Here is a 23,028-nt window from a genome sequence, read left to right as displayed (position 1 = left end):
CACCTGGCCCACACATCTTTGGACTGTGGGAGGAAACCCACGTAGACACGGGGAGAACGTGCAAACTCCACGCAGATGTTGCAGCTGTACAAGACTTTGGGTAGGCCATGTTTGGAAGATTGCATGCAATTCTGGTCCCCCTCCTATCGGAAAGATGTTGTGAAACTTGAAAGGTTCAGAAACTATTTACAAGGATGTCATTAGGGTTGAAAGTTTTGAGCTGTAGGGAGATGCTGAATAGGTTGGGGCTATTTTCCCTGGACCGTCGGAAGTCAAGGGGTGACCTGATGGAAGTTTAAAAAATCATGAGGGGCATGGATAGGATAAATAGAGAAAGTTTTTTCTGGATGGGGGAGTCCAAATCTAGAGGGCACAGGTTCAGAGTAAGAGGAGAAAAATTTAAAAGAGACCTGAGGGGCAACATTTTCAGGCAGAGGGTGGTGTGTGTATGGAATGAGCTGCCAGAGGAAGTGGTAGAAGTTGGTACAATTGCAACATTTAAAATGCATCTGGATGGGTATATGAATAGGAAGGGTTTAGAGGGATTTGGGCCAAGTGCAGATGGGACTAGGTCAGGTTAGGATATCTGGTCAGCATGGACAAATTGGACCAAAGGGTCTGTTTCCATGCTGTACATCTCTATGACTGGAGCTGGGCATTGACATTTATTGGCTTGAATATTACTTGTTCTTTGTCAGCCCTAGCCTGAATATTGTCCAGATTTGTCTGCAGATAGCTTCAGTGAGAAGATGCTAAACATTGTGAATATTCTCACTTCGGACTTTATGATGGAAGCAAGGCCGTTGATGAGGCAGCAGAAGATGATTGCACTTTGAACACCATCCTGAGAATCACCTGCTGAAGTCATGGGACTGAATGATTGACTTCTGACAAGATGAATCAAGATGTTGCTTAACCAAGAACTTGTGTAGAGCTGTAGAGATGTACAGCACTGAAACAGACCCTGGATCAGTGGTGCTGGAAGAGCACAGCAGTTCAGGCAGCATCCAACAAGCAGCGAAATCAACGTTTCAGGCAAAAGCCCTTCCTTCAATCCAAATTGTCCATGCCAACCAGATATCCCAACCCAATCAAGTACCACCTGCCAGCACCCGGCCCATATCCTCCAAACCCTTCCTTTTCATATACCCATCCAAATGCCTGTTAAATGTTGCAATTGTACCAGCCTCCACCACTTCCTCTGGCAGCTCATTCCATATATGTACCACCCTCTGCATGTCAAAGTTGCCCCTTAGGTCTCTTTTATATCTTTCCCCTCTCACCCTAAACCTATGCCCTCTAGTTCTGGACCCCCGACCACTGGGAAAAGAATTTGTCCATTTATCCTATCCATGCCCTTCATGATTTTATATACCTCTATAAGGTCACCCCTCATCTTCTGACACTCCAGGGAAAGCTGCCCTAGCCTATTCAACCTCTCTCTATAGTTCAAATGCTCCAACCCTGGCAACATCCTTGAAAGAGTTCAGAAAAGATTTATAAGTTTCACAACATTTTTCCAATAGGAAGGAGACCAAAATTACATGCAATATTTCAACTGTGGCCTAACCAATGTCCTGTACAGCTGCAACATGACCTTGCAACTCCTGTACTCAATACTCTGACCAATGAAGGAAAGCATACCAAACGCCCTCTTCACTATCCTATCTACCTGCAACTCCACTTTCAAGGAGATATGAACCTGCACTCCAAGGTCTCTTTGTTCAGCAACACTCCCAGGACCTTACCATTAAGTGAATAAGTCCTACCAAGATTTGCTTTCCCAAACAACAGCACCTCACATTTATCTGAATTAAATTCCATCTGCCACTTCTCAGTCTTTGGCCCATCTGATCAAGATCCTGTTGTAGTCTGAGGTAACCTTCTTTGCTGTCCACTACACCTCCAATTTTGATGTCATCAGCAAACTTACTAACTATACCTCTTATGCTCACATCCAAGTCATTTATATAAATGAAGAGAAGTAGTGGACCCAGCACAGATCCTTGTGGCACTCCAATAGTCACAGGTGTCCAGTCTGAAAAACAACCGTCCACCACCACCACCCTCTGTCTTCTACCTTTGAGCCAGTTCTGTATCCAAGTGGCGGGTTCTCTCTGTATTCCATGAGATTAGATTAGATTAGACTTACAGTGTGGAAACAGGCCCTTCGGCCCAACAAGTCCACACCGACCCGCCGAAGCGCAACCCACCCATACCCCTACATTTATCCCTTACCTAACACTACGGGCAATTTAGCTTGGCCAATTCACCTGACCCGCACATCTTTGGACTGTGGGAGGAAACCGGAGCACCCGGAGGAAACCCACGCAGACACGGGGAGAACGTGCAAACTCCACACAGTCAGTCGCCTGAGTCGGGAATTGAACCCGGGTCGACAGGCGCTGTGAGGCAGCAGTGCTAACCTTGCTCACCAGTCTCCCATGGGGAACCTTGTCGAATGCCTTACTGAAGAAGCGCAGCAGGTCAGGCAGCATCCAAAGAGCAGGAGAGTCACGTTTCGGGCATGAGCCCTTCTTCAGGAATGATCTCCAGCATCTGCAGTCCTCACTTTCTCCTAGAATGCCTTACTGACGTCCATACAGATCACATCTACCGCTCTGCCCTCATCAATCCTCTTTATTATTTCTTCAAAAAACTCAATCAAGTTTGTGAGACATGATTTCCCACGCACAAAACCATGTTGACTATCCCTAATCAGTCCTTGCCTTTCAGAATATATGTACATCCTGTCCCTCAGGATTCCCTCCAACAACTTGACCACCACCGACGTCAGGCTCACTGGTCTGTAGTTCCCTGGCTTGTCCTTACCAGCCTTCTTAAACAGTGGCACCACATTAGCCAACCTCCAGTCTTGAGACATCTCATCTTAGTAAGAGGCCCAGCAATGACTTCCCTACCTTCCCATAGAGTTCTAGGGTTCACCTGATCAGGTCCTGTGGATTTATCTACTTTTTTGCACTTCAAGATATCCAGCACTTCCTCCTCTGTAATTTGGACATTTTTCAAGATGTCACCAACTATTCCCCTACATTCGATATCTTCCATGTCCTTTTCCACAGTAAATATTGATGCAAAATACTTGTTTTATATCTGCCCCATCTCCTGCAGCTCCACACAAGCTGCCTTGCTGATTTCTATCAGGCCCTATTCTCTCCCTAGGTACACTTTTGTCCTTAATGTATTTGTAAAAACTCTTTGGATTCTCCTTAACTATTTGCCAAAGCTATCTCATGTCCCCTTTTTGCCCTCCTGATTTCTCTCTTAAATATACTCCTACTGCTTTAATACTCTAGGGATTCACTTGATCTATCCTGTCTATACCTGACATATGTTTCCTTCTTTTTCTTAACCAGATCCTCAATTTATTTAGTCATACAGCAATCCCTATACCTACCAGCCTTTCCTTTCAGCCTAACAGGAATATACCTTCTCTGGGCTCTCATTATCTCATTTTTGAAGGCTGCCCATTTTCCAGCCGTCCCTTTACCTGCGAACATCTGCGCCCAATCAGCTTTTGAAAGTTCTTGCCTAATATGGTCAAAATTGGCTTTTCTCCAGTTTAGAACTTCAACTCTTAGATCTGGTCTATCCTTTTCCATCACTATTTGAAAATTAATAGAATTATGGTCACTGGCCCCAAAGTGCTCCCCCACTGACACCTCAGTCACCTGCCCTGCCTTATTTCTCAAGAGTAGGTCAAGTTTTGTACCTTCTCTAGTAGGTACATCCACATACTGAATCAGAAAATTGTCTTGTACACACTTAACAAATTCCTCTCCGTCTAAACCCTTAATATTATGACAGTCCCAGTCGATGTTTGGAAAGTTAAAATCCCCTACCCTATTATTCTTACAGATAACTGAGATCTCCTTACAAATTTGTTTCTCAATTTCCCACTGATTATTAGGGAGTCCATAATGCAATCCCAATAAGGTGATCATCCCTTTCTTATTTTTCAGTTCCACCCAAATAACTTCCCTGGATGTATTTCCAGGAATATCCTCCCTCAGCACAGCTGTAATGCTGTCCCTTATCAAAAATGCCACTCCCCCTAGCATTTATATCTTGGAACATTTAAGCTGCCAGTCCTGTCAGTTTTTATCCTTTTAAATAATACTCTTTCTTTTATTCTCCCTTCTGAAATGAACAGTTTCACTTGCTCACACTATGATCCATAGACTCATACAGCATAGAAACAGACACTTTGGTTCAACTAAGGTATACAGCACACTTGCCATCAGTCAAGACATTGAGAATAAAAGTTGGCAAGTTAGGTGACAGCTGTATAAGACATTAATTAGGCCGTATTGGGAGTAGTGTGTGCAGTTCTGGTTGCCACACTATGGAGAGGATATCTTTGGAGAGGGTACAAAAGAGGGCAACCAGGATGATGCCTGGATTGGAGTCCGTTAGCTATAAGGAGAGATTGGACAAGCTTGCATTTTTTTTGCTAGCGTGTTGTAGGCGGAGAGGCAACTTGACAGGAGTATATATAATTGAGAGGCATGGACAGGATGGATTTTTGGTGTCTTTTTTCCCCAGAGTGAAAATGACAGATAATAGAAGCATATGTTTGAGGTGACGGGGAAAAGTTTAAAGGAGATGTACAAGGAACGTTTTCACACAGAGAATGGTAGGTGACTGGAACATGCTGCAGGGGGAGGTGGTAGCAGACACATGAACAGACAGCGAATAGAGGGACAGGGACCATGTGCAGGCAGATGGAATTAGTTTAAAGTGAAGGGTCTGTTTCCATGCTGTACATCTCTATGACTCTATAACATTCCCATTATGGACTGACAGGCTGTTCCTGTGCTCTATTGTTCTATCGCTATCTCTGTACAAACTGTTTTATCCCTCACATAGCCTGCCTTTTCACCTCATTTTGTGTCATCTGCAAATGTGGCTCAATGTGTTTGCTTCTTTCCTCCAAGTTAATATATTATAAACAGTTGTGCTCCCAACATTGGTCCCTGTGAAACCCACTGGTCACAGTTCGCCAACCTGAGAAAGAACCCCGACAGGATAGATCACAGATTAAAACCTGGCTTGATAAATCATGAATATAGTCATTGCAGTTGCCATAATGTCTTGAAAACATAATTGCACAAGGCTGCAGACAGTTCTTAATAACAAAACAAGTTTATTACACAAGGAAAAGTCAAATGAAGCCACATACATGGGGACAGAAATATCCTAACCCAAACATCAAAGCAATGTTTCAACCTGTTTCCCAGTATATCTATTACAGAGTCTCAATTCAAAAGAAATATCAGTCCTATTTTAAATCTTAACTGATTTTCATCTGTTCTTTAGCTCAAAATGTGGAGGCAATTTTACAATGGTTTTCCGAGTCCACTTGAATGAACGCCTCTCAGTTATCGAGGCATAGAGTCAAACAGCACTAAAACAGAACCTTTGGTCCAACTCACCCATGCTGAACAGGTTTCATAAACTAAACTATGCCCGTTTGCCTGTGTGTGGCTGACATCCCTCTAAATCTTTCCTCCTCATGTACCTGTCCAAATGTCTTTTAAATGTTGTAACTATATTTGGACCTATCACTTCATGTAGCAGTTCATTCCACACACAAACCACCCCTGTGTGAAAAGGTTGCCCCTCAGGTCCTTTTAAAATCTTTCTCCTTTTGCCTTAAAAACAGGCCGTCCAAGTTTTGAATTCTTTTACTCTAGGGAAAAGACCTTTGCTATGCCTCTCATGATTTTATAAATCTCTACAAGGTCACTCCTCAATCTCCAACATTCCAGTGAAAGTGTGCCAGCCTATCCAGCTTCTCATTATAATTCTAAAACTCTCCAGTCCCAGCAATATCCTGGTAAATATTTTCTCAAACCTTTCTAAGTTAATTCCTTCCAATAGCATTGGCCAGACCTGTATACAGTACACCAAAAGTGGCTTCACCAACATCCTATAGAACCTCAATATGACATCCCAACTCTTACACTCCATCATCAGAGCAACGAAGGCAACCTTGTTAAACACCTTCTTAACCACCTGTCTATCCTTGACACAAATTTCAAAGTTATGTACCTGAGTATATTTAAGGCATATATTGTGGATGTAGATTTGCTCACTGAGCTGGAAGATTCATTTTCAGACATTTCATACTAGATAACATCTTCAGTGAACTGCCAAAAGAAGCACTAGTAGTGTAACCCGCTTTCTATATATTTGTTTGAGTTTTCTTGGGTTGGTGATGCCATTTCCTGTAGTGACATCATTTCCTGTGACAATGTCATTTCCATTTCATTTTCTCAGGGGTGGTAAATGGGATCCAAATCAGTGTGTTTGTTGATAGAGTTCCAGTTGGAATACCATGCTTTTAGGAATTTTCGTGTGTGTCTCTGTTTGGCTTGTCCTAGGACGGATGTGTTGACCCAGTTGAAGTGGTGTCTCCCTCATCTGTATGTAAGGATACAAGTGGGAGAGGGTCTTATCGTTGTGTGGCTAGTTGATGTTCATGTATTCTGGTGGCTAGTTTTCTGCCTGTTTGTCAAATGTAGTATTTATTACAGTTCTTGCATGGTATTTTATCAATGGCATTAGTTTTGCTTGTTGTCTGTATAGGGTCTTTCAAGTTCATTAGCTGCTGTTTTAGTGTGTTAGTGGGTTTGTGGACTACCATGATGCCAAGGGGTCTGAGTTGTCTGGCAGTCATTTCTGAGATGTCTTTCATGTAGGGGAGAGTGGCTAGGGTTTCTGGATTGGCCTTGTCTGCTTGTTTGGATTTGTTGCTGAGAAATCGGCAGACTGTGTTCATTGGGGACCCATTCTTTTTGAATAAGCTGTATAGGTGATTTTTCTCTGCTCTGTGTAGTTCCTTTTGTGCTGCAGTGTGTGGTGGCTCATTGAAATTATGTTCTAATGCAGCTTCATTAAAGCTGATACAGATAGGTTCCTGATTTTCAAGGGGATCAAGGGTTACAGGGAGAAAGTGGGAAAATGGGATTGAGAAACTTATCAGCCATGATTGAATGGTGGAGCAGACTTGATGGGCTGAAAGGAGCAGAAATTAGGCCAATGTCTTATGGTCTTATGAACCCTTATGTCTCTCCATTCTACAGTACAACACTGGGCCATGCCATTAACTGTATAAGTCCTGTACAAGGCCCTTGCTCAGTTCTCATAATTTCAAAGTTTTAAGGTGGATCATTTCAAAGGAGATTTAAACAATCCTTAGATAAGCACATGGATGATTTTGGGATAGTGTAGGGGGACGAGCTGAGAATAGTTCACAGGTTGGTGCAACATCGAGGGCCGAAGGGCCTGTTCTGCGTTGTATTGTTCTATGTTCTATCATCCATTCAACACTTCTAGTGGAACTTAGTTGAAAATGCTTCATTCAAACACCCTGATTCTCTGTGAACTTTCAACGGACAGTGTTCCCTCTCCAAAGCAAATTGACACTGATGGAACAAATTGTTATTATTGCAGGGCAACAGAGGAATGACCTGAAACTAGTGTAGTGCAAATTTCATTGTCTCCCTGCCACTGCACTATTCACTCATCTCCACCCACCAACCTCATCCATCAGGGCAGCACTCCTTCGGTTCTGTGTTTGGGGTGTCAACTTATTTTTTTCCCAATCTTGTCGAGCCTGTGTAAGTTAGCCACAGTTACATTGTGGAGTGTTGCCTATGGAGGAGCTGGTCTTGGACTTGGACAAAGCTAAAAATCACACAACACCTGATAATAATCCAATAGGTTTATTTGAAAGTACAAGCTTTTGGAGAGTGCTTCCTTCTTCAGGTAGCTAGTGTGGCAGGATCATAGGACACAAAATTTACAGTAAAAGATCAAAGTGTCATACTGCAGATGGGATGTATTGAACAAACGAGATTGCTGTTAAGTCTTTAATCACTCAGAATGGGGATGTAGGTTTTAACTGATTAATATGAATATCCCAGAATATCTTTCAATTCACAGTCCTGAGATAACTTAAGGTTTTCTGAGTATTAAAAAAGTGACATCTCAGCTCAGACAATATATTAAAGGCGTGAGGTTAGAGTCTGTTCGTATCCCAACCATGAGTCAGACTGGTTCTGTTTCCAAAGTAGGAATTTACGTCACATTGAGTGACTGCCTACAGATTCATCGATTGCCAGTTCTGATATGCCACAGTGAGAAACCATAATGTCATCCTCAGGAGACAGACACTGGATAAGAGCGATAGAGTACCCTTCGTCGTCCTGTACTTCCTGGGAATGGAGAAACCTACGCTATGTTCTTCGCAGCCTGCAACACATTATGAATGAGGAATAGTACCTTGCCAAGATCTTCTCTATACCTCCTCTTTTCCCCTTTAACAAACCGCTAAACCTTAAACAAATGATTGTTCGCAGCAAACTGCCCAGCCTTCAGAGCAACATCGACCACAACACCATTCAACGTTGTCCTGGCAACAACTGCAAGATATGTCAGAGCGTCGACACTGATACCACTATTACATGTGGGGACACCACCCACCATGTACACAGCAGGTACTCATGTGACTTGGCCAATGTTGTCTCTGTCATAAGCTGTAGGCCTCTCTCTCTCTCTCTCTCTCTCTCTCTCTCTTTTGAACTAGTCTCACCCAAGGTCAGACTACAGACAGACTGTAACCTCACACCTTTCATGCATTGTCTGAGCTGAAGTGTCACTGTGACTTGAAAAGAAATTCTGGGATATTCATATTAACCAATCGAAACCTGGATCCCCGTTCTAAGTGCTTAAAGACTTAACAGCAATCTCGGTTTGTTCCATACATCACATCAGTTGTATGATACTTTGTTCTTTTACTGTAAATTCTGTGTCCTAGGATGATGCCCCACTAGCTGCCTGACGAAGGAACAGCACTCTGAAAGCTTGTACTTTCACGCAAACCTGTTGGACTATAACCTGGTGTTGTGTGATTTTTAGCTTTGTGCTATTTCCAGCACATGATCCCACATTTTCTCTTTGGCTGGTGCACTGTGTCAGGCTTCGACCTTTTATCGGTAATCTCTGGATTGAAAGTTTAACCCAATCAGTGAGGCAAAAGATTCTCTGTGTGCTGGCTTTAAGGTTAATTCCTTGTTTTCAGATGCCCTTAACTCACGAATTCTCTTCTTAAACCTCTTTGCTCCTTTACCTGTCCTTTAAGATGATCCTTTAAATACACATCTTTGATCAAACTTTTTATAATCTAATCTAGTGTCTGTTCATGTGGTTCAGTGTTGGACTTTGAGGTAGTCACCCCTGTAGTGCACCTTGGAGTGTTTCACAATGTTGAAAGTGCTGTAAAATGGAAATAATTGTTAATTTAGACATACTGAGGTGTGCAAGCAATCATAAATTGAATTGAGTGTAATTAGATACACTCTGAATTGAGGGGATCACTCCTCAGTCCTGCCCTGAAGTGCCAGTTCGGATTATAAAGGCCAAGTGTTTGGATTCAGATTATTTTGTGTTGCATTAGTTGTAACGGTAGAAAGGTTTGTTGTTCCAGAGGGCCTTTCAACTCGTCAGGGAGCCCCAAAGTGCTTTACTGCTTGTGAAGGATGTTTTGATTTGTTGCCTCTGTTGTAACATAGGGAATGAGACAGCCAATGTGTGCACACTACATAAATGTGACAAAGACTAATTAAGAAGATACATGGGTTACTTTATTTATTTGCTTTTAGGCATTTACTCTGTCTTTTATGGCTGATGTAAAGCATCAGCTACAGTTTTACATTCAGCTGGTTAAGCCAGATAATTGTGTCAGCAGTAGCGAAGTGTTTCAGAGTGATGCCTCCATTGTATTTGTGAATCAAGCCTTGAGCTGTTATATTGCCCCATGGTCCATCTAGATGTCCATCTAGATGGCCATCTATCTCACTATAGAAAATATTTTAATATATCTAGTTTGGTATCAATGATACCCATTAACTAAACAAAATGTCAAAGGTACTGTGAGGTATTCTGTGTTGAGTTTTTCACAAGGCAAGGTGTTTGCCACGTCTTGTGAACTTCATGACTTTTTGAGCTTCTTCAGGATCAAAGTTGTATCAAAGGATTCATACAGTCACCTAGGGCACAGAAAGAGACGGTTCGTTCCAAGGGTCCATGCAGATTCCCCACAGAGCTTGCCTGTCCCATTCCTTCACTGTTCCCCATTACCCTGCACTTCTTTCCATTTGAGTGCCCATTTCATTTCCATCGATTGTCACTGCTTCCACCAATCTCCTGGTCAGAGAGTTCCAGGTATTATCAGTCAGTGAGCAAAAATAAATTCTTCCTGACAAATCTCTTGCACCTCTTGTCCAAAAGCTTGACTCTTTGTCCTTGTCAAATTTATGCAAAGTTTCACACCCTTGGACACTTAACCAAATCTCCCTTCAACTTCCTTAGCTTCAAAGCAAACAGCTGATGCTGTGTGCTTGGATGAAAGGGCCTGTGCAGCTCCAGGATGTTCTGAGGTCCTGGTGGATATTTAGGATTGGATCAGATGCCAGAGAGAGATTTCAAATCCTCTTTCAAATATTGATCTGGGGTCTTGTGCATCCAGCAGCAGTGGAAGTAAAAACCGAAATAAATCTGGGAAAGGTTCTGCATACAGTTGTCAAAGGTGTTGAAATTATAGTTTTATGGTGTTTGTTCAGTTTAGCCCCAAGGTAATATTGTGCGACGTTCCTGTAGTTTTGTTTTAATTTAATGTTGATTTTAATTTGGAGTGCTTAGTGAATGGCAGGACACTAGATGCAGTGGGATCTTGGTGTGCCTGTCCACAGATTCCTGAAGAGGATTGGACAGGTTAACAAAATCGGTAAGATATACAGGACATTTTCTTTATCAGACAAGGCATAGATTATAAGAGCAGGAGGTCATAATGGAGCCATACAGAATTTTGGTTAGGCCACAGCTGGAGTATTGTGTGCAGTTCTGCTCACCACACAATTCGAAGGATGTGATTGCACTGGAGAGGATGCAGATGAGATTCACCAGGATCTTGTCTGGGATGGAGCATTTCAGCGATGAAGAGAGTCTGGGGAATGCAGGATGCCTGATAGTGTGTATAGGATTGACAAGCATGGACAGGGTGAATAGAAAGCAGCTGTTCCACTTAATCAAAGGGTAAAGAACAATGGGGCACACTTTGAAATGGCAGGAGTTTAGAGGAGATTTGAGGAAAAGCCTTTTTATCCAAAGGGTGCTGGGATCTGGAATGCATTTCTTACTTGAGGTAGGAAACCTCAACTTTTAAAAAGACTTGAATGAACATTTGAAGTGTCATCACATTCCAAGCCAGTGTGGGAAAGTGGGACTGGTGCAGGAGGTAGTGTATTTTTGGCAGTATAGACTCAATGGGCCTCATCAGCACTATGATTCTCTGATATCACCTCAGAACAAAATGCATTCACTTTTAACACTTGATTCAGAGTTCAAGCTAATGATAGTCATAGCATGGTCTGAATAAGCACTTTCTCCAATGAAGCATTTTAATTCTAATTCTTTTCATCCTTCTTATCTCTCATAAGATTGTTGGTTTAGTTCCAAGTTGTGGAAACTTGCTTCCTGTGATTAGGCTACCATTGATGTACACCACATGACATCATCACAAACAAAGAACAAACTTTGTCCTGTTAGCCTCAAAGGCTAGGTTCCATGCTCCAGGTACAAACTGCAACTTGACTGCTCCTTCCAACAGGACAGTGATAGACAAACTTACCAGGTTTGTATTTGCGTTGTGCCTTGGTACATCTCTAAGAAAATGCCAGAAACCACTTCATACAAATTGGTTTTGAAGTATACCACTTGCTTGACATTAAGCACATGTGGTACTGAATTTACATATGGCTAATCCCTGCAAATAAAATGAAGTGAATGATGGTGATGGTTTTTGGGAGGAAATTTTGCCAGAACCATGTTTTCGGATGTACACGCAGAATGGAAGATAGAATTCTGGAATCTGCTGGTACAGGAGAAAGTACTTGTCCTGTTGTTTACAACAGCTATCCAATCAGTCCCAATTCTGCAAATTCTTCTCCTTGTCAAATGGGAGCAGGAGTAGGCCATTAGGCTCCTTGAGTTTGCCTTGCCTTTCAATAAATATATTTCCAATTCCCTTTTGGATGTAGTTGTGTCAATGCAGTACCCTTTCTGAGGTGTTCAGCCACTGCCTACTAAAGCCTGAATGATGGGCCTTGAACGCACAATCTTTGCTTCTAGTTGAGCAGTATTAAAGATCATTTTCTACTCTGCCACTCTGTAGATACACCAATAGCAGTAGCACTTTGCATTTATTTGGGATTCATATCAATGTTTATATTGGCCCTTTTAACATTGAAAGAAATATAATTTCTCAAGGTACTTCACAGCTCAACTATCAAACCAAAATTTGAAACTGAACCACATAAAAAGCTACTAGGGAAGATGTCCATATGTTTGGTCATACAGATAGGTTTTAAGGACACGCTTAAACCATTCTGGGATCGTTTTGTTTCAGGAGCAGATTCCAGAGATTCTGGTCCATGCAGCTGAAGGCATAGCCTGTGTGTTGACATTGGTTGCAGTGTTTCCTATACTATAACAGTTCCTATGCTGCAAAAATACTTCATTGGCTGTGAAGTTCTCCAGGATATTCCAAGGCTATGAAAATCTCCACCTGAAATGCAAGCTTTTTCTTCCTTTTCCCATATTTATTCGCTGTGATTGAAATTTAATTTTGTGTTTTCTATCTGAAGTGTGCTCTGAGGGCCAGTGTCCGAGTTGGTTTGCGATTTCAGTCAAGCAGCCAACCCTCTGCAGCTGTACTGAAGGCAAGTCAAACATCATCTGGATTCAGTTTTGGTAAGCTGGCTTCCAAACAGTTTGACAACCAACTGACTTTGTTTGCATTTTATATTTAGTCATTCCACTGAGTTATAATAGGAGCAGTGTAAGGACCGTGACTTTCTGTATTCTGTTTTTAAAACCTGTGAACTGAAATGAGAGCTGTTTTAAAATCAGTTTGAAAGGTTGGTTGCAGTTTTGAAAATGAGGAGCCTGTCACTGATGGCAGGCATTCTGAAAGTCTGCTCAGCGTTTATGTTGGAGATTTTCAAATTTGAGTAAGATTGACAGTACTACGTGCCTGTGAACAACTCAATGTCCAAGGATTTCATTGAATGTCTGATCATCTGAAGCTGTTTAATTGAACTTGCAAAATTCAATTATTTTCTTTTTAACTTACCCCTTAACTGTCGTTCAATCTGTCTGAGAGAGATTGGGGATTATGATCATAAAAGATTGGGTTTAGATTCTAGATATTAATTCGATGACTACTTTTTAATCATTGTTCTAAAGTGTCATTGATAATAAAGTGTTAATTTTTGATTGAGTTATGGACTTAGAATCTAAATCTATTATTTGTAAAATCTGGTTAGGAGCAATTGGGCAAATTTGAGGGTCATTGAATGTTTTAGTGTTGTGTGTCCAGTGATAGTGAGGGTGATTTGTTTTGGCTTGTTATCTTTGTGTCTTAACAACACTGAGTCAAATTCTTGTTTTTGCTGTGATATGGACAATTTTGACATGAACAGCAGGCTTCATGTGTTTTGAGAATTTAGCATTCAAAGTTTGGGAGAAGATTTATAGCTCGGGTGCTCGTTGTTGTGGTTCTGTTCGCCGAGCTGGGAATTTGTGTTGCAGATGTTTCGTCCCCTGTCTAGGTGACATCCTCAGTGCTTGGGAGCCTCCTGTGAAGCGCTTCTGTGATCTTTCCTCCGGCATTTGTAGTGGTTTGAATCTGCCGCTTCCGGTTGTCAGTTCCAGCTGTCCATTGCAGTGGTCGGTATATTGGGCCCAGGTCGATGTGCTTGTTAGCAATCAGCTAATATACTGGACCCAATATACCGAGCACTGCAATGGACATCTGGAACTACAACCGGAAGCGGCAGATTCAAACCACTACAAATGCCGGAGGAAAGATCACAGAAGCGCTTCACAGGAGGCTCCCAAGCACTGAGGATGTCACCTAGACGGGGACGAAACATCTGCAACACAAATTCCCAGCTCAGCGAACAGAACCACAACAGAATTTAGCATTTTTCTCTATCAATTTCAACAAACCATTCTGATGCCTGTAAGATGTAATTCCAGTGATCTGGCTACATGTTTCTTGGATTGCAAATTTAATCTCGTTACAGAGCCTTTCTAGATTGGCATGACTGCAGCCTGTGAAAGCAAGGTGGGATGAAAGTTGCTTTTGCAGGTTTTAAGAGTCCTGAGGTTGTGACAACCCAATATAAATGTAGGTTCTTGTTTAAATATCCAGAATGTCTACAGCCTTTTTATGGATCCCCCGTTATGTTTTTGTGAATATACTTGCTTAGTTGTTGAAATAAAAATCTGCAAAATTGCTTGCTTATATTTGAGAAACCAATTTGTTAAAAACAAAACAAAACAAAATATGATTGGCCAAGCTATATTTCAGGCTGGGGTTGCACTTGTCTAATAATAACATCAACTGGAGCATAACACAGTAAACTCTGAACGTAACCTTCTGCGAAACAACATGGGGTTTTTATTATGTTAATGACACTATTACATACAAGTTGAGGATGAAAGAAACTTAAATTTTCGAAAGGGAAAATGACACGTCAATATCTTTCTTTCTCGAATGTTACAGACTTCTCAGATGAACAGAAAGAGTTCCAGGCAACAGCACAAAAATTTGCTCGGGAGGAAATTGTTCCAGCAGCCGCTGATTATGACAAGAGTGGAGAGGTCAGTGAACTACGTGACTACAGTCCATCATCCACGTCATTCACTCTCCGAGGATGATGAGTCCACACCCTCACCTCCACGTCATTCCTCCAGCACTCTATTCTAACACACTGCTTGCTCTCCTCTCAAGCGCTGTATGAATATTCCCCCTCCCCATACCCTTCCCAATTTGTGTCCCTGTTCCCTTATTCTCTTATTGTTAACACAATGGATAGTAAAAGAGATGACTATTTGGCAATTTACCTGATGTTCAAAATAAATGTGTAGAATTGAAAGTGCAGTAATAGATTAATCAATACAGCTAGTACAAGATGGAGTTTGTGCTCCACACAGACCTTCTCTGTCCCTCTCCATCTCAACTTATCAACTTCCTGAATTAAAACATTTACGCTATTCACCTGAGCGTAATCTGGTTCCTCACTCTCACCACCCTCTGTGTGAAGATGTTCCTCCTTAATTCTTAATACTCTAACATATCCAGTCTAGTATTTAGATGCCTAATTCAGGCTTCCTCCATGAATGGAAATATTTTCTCTAAACCTACTCAATCAAATCCTTTCATCGTTTTAAAGCTCCCTATCGGGAAAACCACAGTCTACATTGTAGATTGGAAAGGAGTTTAATCAACCCAGTATGATTTTGCTGAGAGAGATCATTACTGTTTAATGTGAAAATTTGGTCCAATATTTGGAATGGAGGCAATCCTGCTGAAAGTTGTAAATTATATTGAAGGCTAACAATGGAAGTTAATGGCTTATGTTAATGATAGAACACTTCCACTGCAAGGTGCTAGAAAGCATTGGTAACTGAAAGCTCACTGGGGTGATACCAGGGATGGCAGGACTGTCCTGCGAGGAGAGATTGGTTTGACTGGGTCTGTTTCCATTCTAGTTCAGAAGGATGAGAGTTATCTGATTGTGACATTTGAAATTCTGACAGGGTTGGCAAAGACTAGAGGCAGTGAGGTTGGGGAATCTAGCAGCAGGGACAGTCTCAAGGTACAGATATAGACCATTTAAAACAGTGATGAGTAAACACTTTATAGGGTAGTGAATATGTGAAATTCTCTACCACACAGAAGCTGGGTCACTGAATATGTTCAAATAAGAGAGAGTTCAGTTTTTAATAGGCATTTGGATGGGTATATGAATAGGAAGGGTTTGGAGGGAAAAGGGCCAGATTCTGGCAGGTGGCACTAGATTGGTTTGGGATATCTGGTCGGCAGGGACAGGTTGGACAGGAGGGTCTGTTTCCATGCTGTATATCTCTATGACTCTAGTAATTAAAATATCAAGGGGTATGTGGAGAAAGTGAGAATATGCCGTTGTGATAGTGGATCAGGCACGATCATATTGACTGGTTCAGCAAGCTTGCAGAGCCCAATATATGGTTTTATTTAGGTAAAGGAGAAATGAATTGTTGCAATCTTGATGGTGGTGGTGGGGAGTTTGCAGTGAGGCATCTGTGTCTTCATGATATCTTTCTTTTCTTTTCAGTATCCTGTTCCCCTTATTAAGAGAGCATGGGAACTGGGCCTGATGAACACCCACATTCCTGTGAGTTGCGGTAAGCAGAGAACAGATAAGTATTTGAAGTGGAAACTGAAGGGAATGCACATCAGTAGCTTCATTTTGCTAAGCTGTTCTATAAACTGGGAAATGAGTGAAAAGATCTTAAAGTAAGGGAACACTTAGGAAGCAGCGATCATAATATGGTAGAATTCAGTCTGTAGTTTGAAAGAGAGAAGGTAAAATCGGATGTAATGGTGTTACAGTTAAATAAAGGTAATTATGAGGGCATGAAAGACAAACTGACAAAAATACACGGGAAGCAGAGCCTAGCGGGGAAGACAATAGAGCAAAAATGGCAGGAGTTTGTGGGTATAATTGAGGACACTGTACAGAGGTTTATCCCCAAGAAAAGAAAGATTATCCGGGGAGGGATTAGACAGCCATGGCTGACAAAGGAAGTCAGGAAATGTATTAAAGAAAAAGAGAGATCCTATAAAGTGGCCAAGAGCATTGGGAAATCAGAAGATTGGGAAGGCTACAAAAACAAACAGAGGATAACAAAGTGTGTAATAAGAAATGAGAGGATCAAATATGAAGGTAGGCTAGCCAGTAATATTAGAAACGATAGTAAAAGTTTCTTTCAATACATAAGAAACAAACGACAGGCAAAAGTAGACATTGGACCACTTCAAACTGATGCTGGAAGCCTAGTGATGGGAGATAAGGAAATAGCAGGAGAACTTAAAATGTACTTTGCGTCAGTCTTCACAGTGGAAGACATGAGTAATATCCCAACAATTAAAGGGAGTCAGGGGGCTGAGTTGAGTATGGTTGCCATTACAAAAGAGAAAGTGCTCGAAAAGCTGAAAGGTCTTAAAATTGACAAATCTCCTGGCTCTGATGGAATACATCCTAGAGTTCTGAGGGAGGTGGCTGAGGAAATAGCGGAGGCATTGGTTGAGATCTTTCAAAAGTCACTGGAGTCAGGGAAAATCCCGGATGATTGGAAGATCACTGTTGTAACCCCCTTGTTCAAGAAAGGATCAAGACAAAAGATGGAAAATTTTATAGGACAATTAGCCTAACCTCGGTTGTTGGTAAAATTCTAGAATCCATCATTAAGGATGAGGTTTTTAAATTCTTGGAAGGGCAGAGTCTGATTAGAACAAGTCAACATGGATTTAGTAAGGGGAATTCGTGTCTGACAAACCTGTTGGAATTCTTTGAAGAGGTGACAAGTAGGTTAGACCAGGGAAACCCAGTGGATGTGGTCTATCTAGACTTCCAAAAGGTCTTTGATAAGGTGCCACACGGGAGGCTGCTGAGCAACGTGAGGGCCCATGGCGTTCGAGGTGAGCTACTGGTATGGATTGAGGATTGGCTGTCTGACAGAAGGCAGAGGGTTGGCATAAAAGGTTCTTTTTGGAATGGCAGCTGGTGACAAGCGGTGTCCCGCAGGGTTCAGTGTTGAGGCTGCAGCTGTTCACATTATATATTAATGATCTGGATGAAGGGACCAGGGGCATTCTAGCGAAGTTTGCGATGATACGAAGTTAGGTGGACAGGCAGGTAGTACTGAGGAAGTGGGGAGGCTGCAGAAGGATCTAGACAGTTTGGGAGAGTGGTCCAGGAAATGGCTGATGGAATTCAACGTGAGCAAATGTGAGGTCTTGCACTTTGGAAAAAAGAATAAAAGCATAGACTACTTTCTAAACGGTGAGAAAATTCGTAAAGCCAAAGTACAAAGGGATCTGGGAGTGCTAGTCGAGGATTCTCTGAAGGTAAACATGCAGGTTGAGTCCGTGATTAAGAAAGTAAATGCAACGTTGTCATTTATCTCAAGAGGGTTGGAATATAAAAGCACTGTTGTGCTACTGAGACTTTATAAAGCTCTGGTGAGGCCCCATTTGGAGTACTGTGTCCAGTTTTGGTTCCCACACCTCAGGAAGGACATACTGGCACTGGAACGTGTCCAGCGGAGATTCACACGGATGATCCCTGGAATGGTAGGTCTAACATACGAGGAAGGGCTGAAGATCCTGGGATTGTATTCATTGGAGTTTAGAAGATTAAGGGGAGACCTAATAGAAACTTACAAGATAATACATGGCTTGGAAAGGGTGGATGCGAGGAAATGTTTTCCGTTAGGCGAGGAGACTAGGACGCGTGGACACAGCTTTAGAATTAGAGAGGGTCAATTCAGAACAGAAATGCGGAGACATTTCTTCAGCCAGAGAGTGGTGGGCCAGTGGAATTCATTGCCGCAGAGTGCAGTGGAGGCTGGGACGCTAAATGTCTTCAAGGCAGAGATTGATAAATTCTTGATGTCACAAGGAATTAAGGGCTACGGGGAGAATGCTGGTAAGTGGAGTTGAAATGCCCATCAGCCATGATTGAATGGCGGAGTGGACTCGATGGGCCAAATGGCCTGCCTTCCACTCCTATGTCTTATGGTCTTATGGTCTTATGGAACAAAGGGGGCGGAGAGGAATGCACAGCCATAGTCAAGAGACCCAGAGGTGGTGCAGCATCAGCATAGCAATGACAATACCAGAACTGTAAAGTAATAAGGAGAAAGTGAGGACTGCAGATACTGGAGGTCAGAGTTGAGAGTGGTGCTGGAAAAGCACAGCAGGTCAGGCAGCATCCGAGGAGCTGGAGAATCGACATTTCGGGCATAAGCCTTTCATCAGGAATGAAGGAATGAGGAAATATGGTTAGGCTGGAGCTTATTTCCCTTGAAAAGAGAATGTTGTGGGATGATCTGATCAAAGCTTTTAAAATTATGAATGAATTTGATACAGTAGGTGCAGCAAGTTTCCATTTGTCTGAAGGTCCAAATATAGGAGTTATAATTATAACTATAAAGATACTGTATACTCAGACTCCAATAGGGAAATCACTGTTTCACCAAAGAATGGTCTGAATTGTGGATCTTAAAAGCCCTGAGGTTTGAGAGAGAAATAATGTTGATGCATTTAAGGACAAACTAATCACACTTTGGAGAAAGGAATTGAGGATATGTCGGAGGAGGCTCACGTGGGCCAGAAAAAACAGCTGGATTGGTTGATCTGAATGGATTGTTTGGGTTGATCTGAACGGACTGTCAGGGTTAGGTTCTGAGGACAAAGAACAAAGAAACTTTACAGCCCAGGAACAAGCCCTTCGGCCCTCCAAACCTGAGCCGATCCAAATGTACTGTCTAAACCTCTCAGCCAATTCCTGTATCCCTCTGCTCCCCACCTACTCATGCATCTATCCAGACACATCTTAAGTAAATCTACCGTGCCTGCCTCCTCTACCACCTCTGCTGGCAACGCGTTCCAGGCACCCACAACCCTCTGTGTGAAGTACTTGCCGCGTGTATCCCCTTAAACTTTCCACCTCTCATTTTGAAAGCATGACCTCTTGATATTGAATCCTTCATCCTGGAAAAATGCTTGTCTGTATCCACTCTGTCTATACCCTTCATGATTTTTGTAAACCTCAATCAGGTCCCCCCTCAATCTCCTTTTTTCTAGTGAAAATAAACCTTACCTATTCAACCTCTCTTTATAGCTAGCACCTTCCATACCAGGCAACATCTTTGTAAACCTTCTCTGCACCCTCTGCAAAGTGTCCACATCCTTTGGGTAATGTGGCGACCAGAACTGTACACAGTATTCTAAATGCCGTCGAACCAATGTCTTGTACAATTTTAACATGACTTGCCAGCTCTTATACTCAATACCCTGTCCAATGAAGTCACGTATACTATATGCCTTCTTGACCACTCTATCCACCTGTGCAGCAACCTTCAGGGTACAATGGACCTGCACTCCCAGATCTCTCTGCCTTTCAACTTTTCCCAAGGCTCTTCCATTCATTGTATAATTTGCTCTAGAATTAGACTTGCCTAAATGCATCACCTCACATTTGTTGCACTGACTATATTTGTATCCTTTTAAGTGTACAAGATCAAGGGGTAATGTGATTGAGAATTTTAATGAATGAAAGATTTGATTTAATTTAATTCCAGAGTGGGTGGTGTTCAAGTCTTTAAAATTAAAACTAGGCTTTTCAGGTATGATGTCAGGAATTACCATTTCACGCAAAGGAAAGTGAACATCTGGAACTGTCCCCCCCACGACAAAATTCAAGGCTGGGTGTTGATTGTACATGTTTCAAACTGAGATTAATAGATTATTGTTAGGTAAGAATACTAAATGTTACAGGGCTAGTGTGAGGAGGTGGGGATAAGGTGCAAATCAGTTCCAATCTATTTGAATGTTGGTGTGGGCTTGATGGACCAAATTGCTGCCTCCTGTATCTACATTTCAATAAGCCTACAAATGAAGCCCAGTGTCAGTCAGCGGATTCAGGGAGAGTAACTATTCCAGTGCCTATATTCTATAGATAAGGCAGCGAGTAGGAATCTTGATAAAATATCTGGAGTGCTATGTCACTTGGATGAATGCAGAATCATACTCAAATATAGAAATGTAGCGAAACTAGAAATGACAGATAGAAAAAAGTTGAAAAAATTATACCTGGGATACTGGAAGGAAGTTGCTGCAGATGTGAAACACAGTTTGGAAGAGTTAGGAACCAGCGTTATGAACTGCATTTGTAGAATTAACTTAATAAATCAATGAAGTTCAGCTGGCTGCTAATTGCTTTTGCCTTTTCTTGTATTACAGAACAATAGAATGGTTTGGTGCAGGAAGTAGTCTTTGGGTCCTTTGTGCTTGTGCTCACACTTCACAAGAGCTTCCAACTCATCTCATCTGCAGCCCTGCAAATTTTTCCATTTCAAGTATTTAATCGAATTCCCTTTTTAGCAGAATGGTTCCATGGTTGAAGGATTGTAGCAGCTAGCTTAACTTGGAGAAGTTGGCATTGCTCTCGATGGAACAAAAGAGATTGAGGGGTGATTTAATAGAGGTGTGCAAGATTGTGACAGGTTTAGATAAGGCATTTAAACTTAATAACTTTGCAAGGGTTAAAGGACATAAATTTAAGTTTTTGAGCAATAGAGATGCACAAAGGAAAGAATGTTTTTGGTATTAACCTTATTGTGATGGTGGAAATGACAACAGATAGTTTCAAAAAGAAATTGTTTGAACACCTGAGGGAAATAAAGTTGAAGGGCTCTGGGTATAGAGTGGGAGGAGAGAGCTGACTGGATTGGTCTAAGAGGGCTGACATGGATTTGATGGGCCAAACTACCTTCTCCTGCATTGTAATGGTACTAAATCTAAAAGTTACCAGTCCCACTTATTTCAGATTGCCTCAATAATTTCTGCTTTCTCTACCTTTTGCTTAAACATTAGGTGGAATGGGACTAGGCATCTTTGATTCTTGTCTCATCACGGAAGAACTAGCATATGGTTGTACCGGCATTCAGACTGCAATTGAGGCCAACTCACTGGGGGTAGGTTTGCACTGTTAACTGATGATTCATAAAATGATTAATTCTTGGGGCAGGAATTAGAGTCTTAACTTACGGAAGCAGCACCTCCAGCAAGACTACAGCTACCAGTTTTACAAGTGCAACAGGTTTATCTCTTCACTAAAGTGCATTGAGTTGAGATTATTTACATAATACTAAAAATTAAAACAATGTGTAAAATGAATTCCAGTCACTTATGGCAATCTGCAGTATACTTCGGGTAGAAATGACCCAATCAATTCCATTCTGACTGGGACTGGTTTCAGCATTGTCTGTCATGTGTTTATTTTATAGGGTTATAGAGATGTACAGCACAGAAACAGACCCTTAGGTCCAACTCGTCCATGCCCACCATTAATGCCAACCCAATCTGCCAGTATCCGGCCCATATCCCTCCAAACCCTTCTATTCATATAACTAACCACATGCTTGTTAAATGTTGCATTGTACTCACCTCCATCACTTCCTCTGGCAGTTCATTCCATACACACACCACCCTCTGTGTGAACAAGTTGCCCCTTAGATCTCTCTTCTCTCTTTCCTCTCTCACTCTAAACCTATGCCCTCTAGTTCTGGATTCCCCCATCCCAGAAAAAAGACCTTGTCTATTTACCCTATCCATACCCCTCAGCCTCCGACGCTCCAGGGAAAATTGCCCTAGCCTATTCAACCTCTCCCTCTAGCTCAAATCTGCCAACCCTGGCAACATCCTTGTAAATCTTTTCTGAACCCTTTAAAGTCTCACAACATCTTTCCGATAGGAAGGAGACCAGAATTGCACGCAATATTCCAACAGTGGCCTAACCAAAGTCCTGTACAGCCGCAACATGACCTCCCAACTCCTGTACTCAATACTCTGACCAATAAAGGAAAGCATACCAAACGCCGCCTTCACTATCCTATCTACCTGTGACTCCACTTTCAAGGAGCTATGAACCTGCACTCCAACGTTTCTTTGTTCAGCGACACTCCCTAGGACCTTACCATTAAGTGTATAAGTCCTAATTTTGCTTTCCCAAAATACAGTACCTTGCATTTATCTGAATTAAACTGCCACTTCTTAGCCCATTGGCCCATCTGGTCAAGACACTGTTGTAACCTGAGGGAACCTTCTTTGCACTTCACTACACCTCCAATTTTGGTGTCATCTGCAAACTTACTAACTGTACCTCTTAAGTTCACATCCAAATAATTTATATAAATGACAAAAAGTAGTGGACCCAGCACCGATCCTTATGACACTCCACTGGTCACAGGCCTCCAATCTGAAAACCAATCCTCCACCACCAGCCTCTGTCTTCTACCTTTGAGCCACTTCTGTATCCGAATGGC

The 23,028-nt window shown here is 42.0% G+C and overlaps 1 protein-coding gene across 1 annotated transcript in view; it reads left to right on the top strand.

Moving 5' to 3' along the window:
• Positions 1–23,028, top strand: part of acadm (acyl-CoA dehydrogenase medium chain) — a 56,095-nt gene that overhangs the window by 6,934 nt on the left and 26,133 nt on the right. Inside the window, exons 2-5 of the mRNA XM_060830029.1 lie at positions 12,732–12,837; positions 14,657–14,754; positions 16,251–16,320; positions 21,578–21,678. Of these exons, the coding sequence (XP_060686012.1) occupies positions 12,732–12,837; positions 14,657–14,754; positions 16,251–16,320; positions 21,578–21,678 (375 nt within the window). The remainder of the gene's footprint in view (positions 1–12,731; positions 12,838–14,656; positions 14,755–16,250; positions 16,321–21,577; positions 21,679–23,028) is intronic.

This window comes from Hemiscyllium ocellatum, chromosome 9 (genome assembly GCF_020745735.1).
Source record: "Hemiscyllium ocellatum isolate sHemOce1 chromosome 9, sHemOce1.pat.X.cur, whole genome shotgun sequence".
Classification (NCBI taxonomy): Eukaryota; Metazoa; Chordata; class Chondrichthyes; order Orectolobiformes; family Hemiscylliidae; genus Hemiscyllium; species Hemiscyllium ocellatum.
Note: the sequence above shows the minus strand (reverse complement) of the source record. Positions and strands in the feature narration are given on the sequence as shown.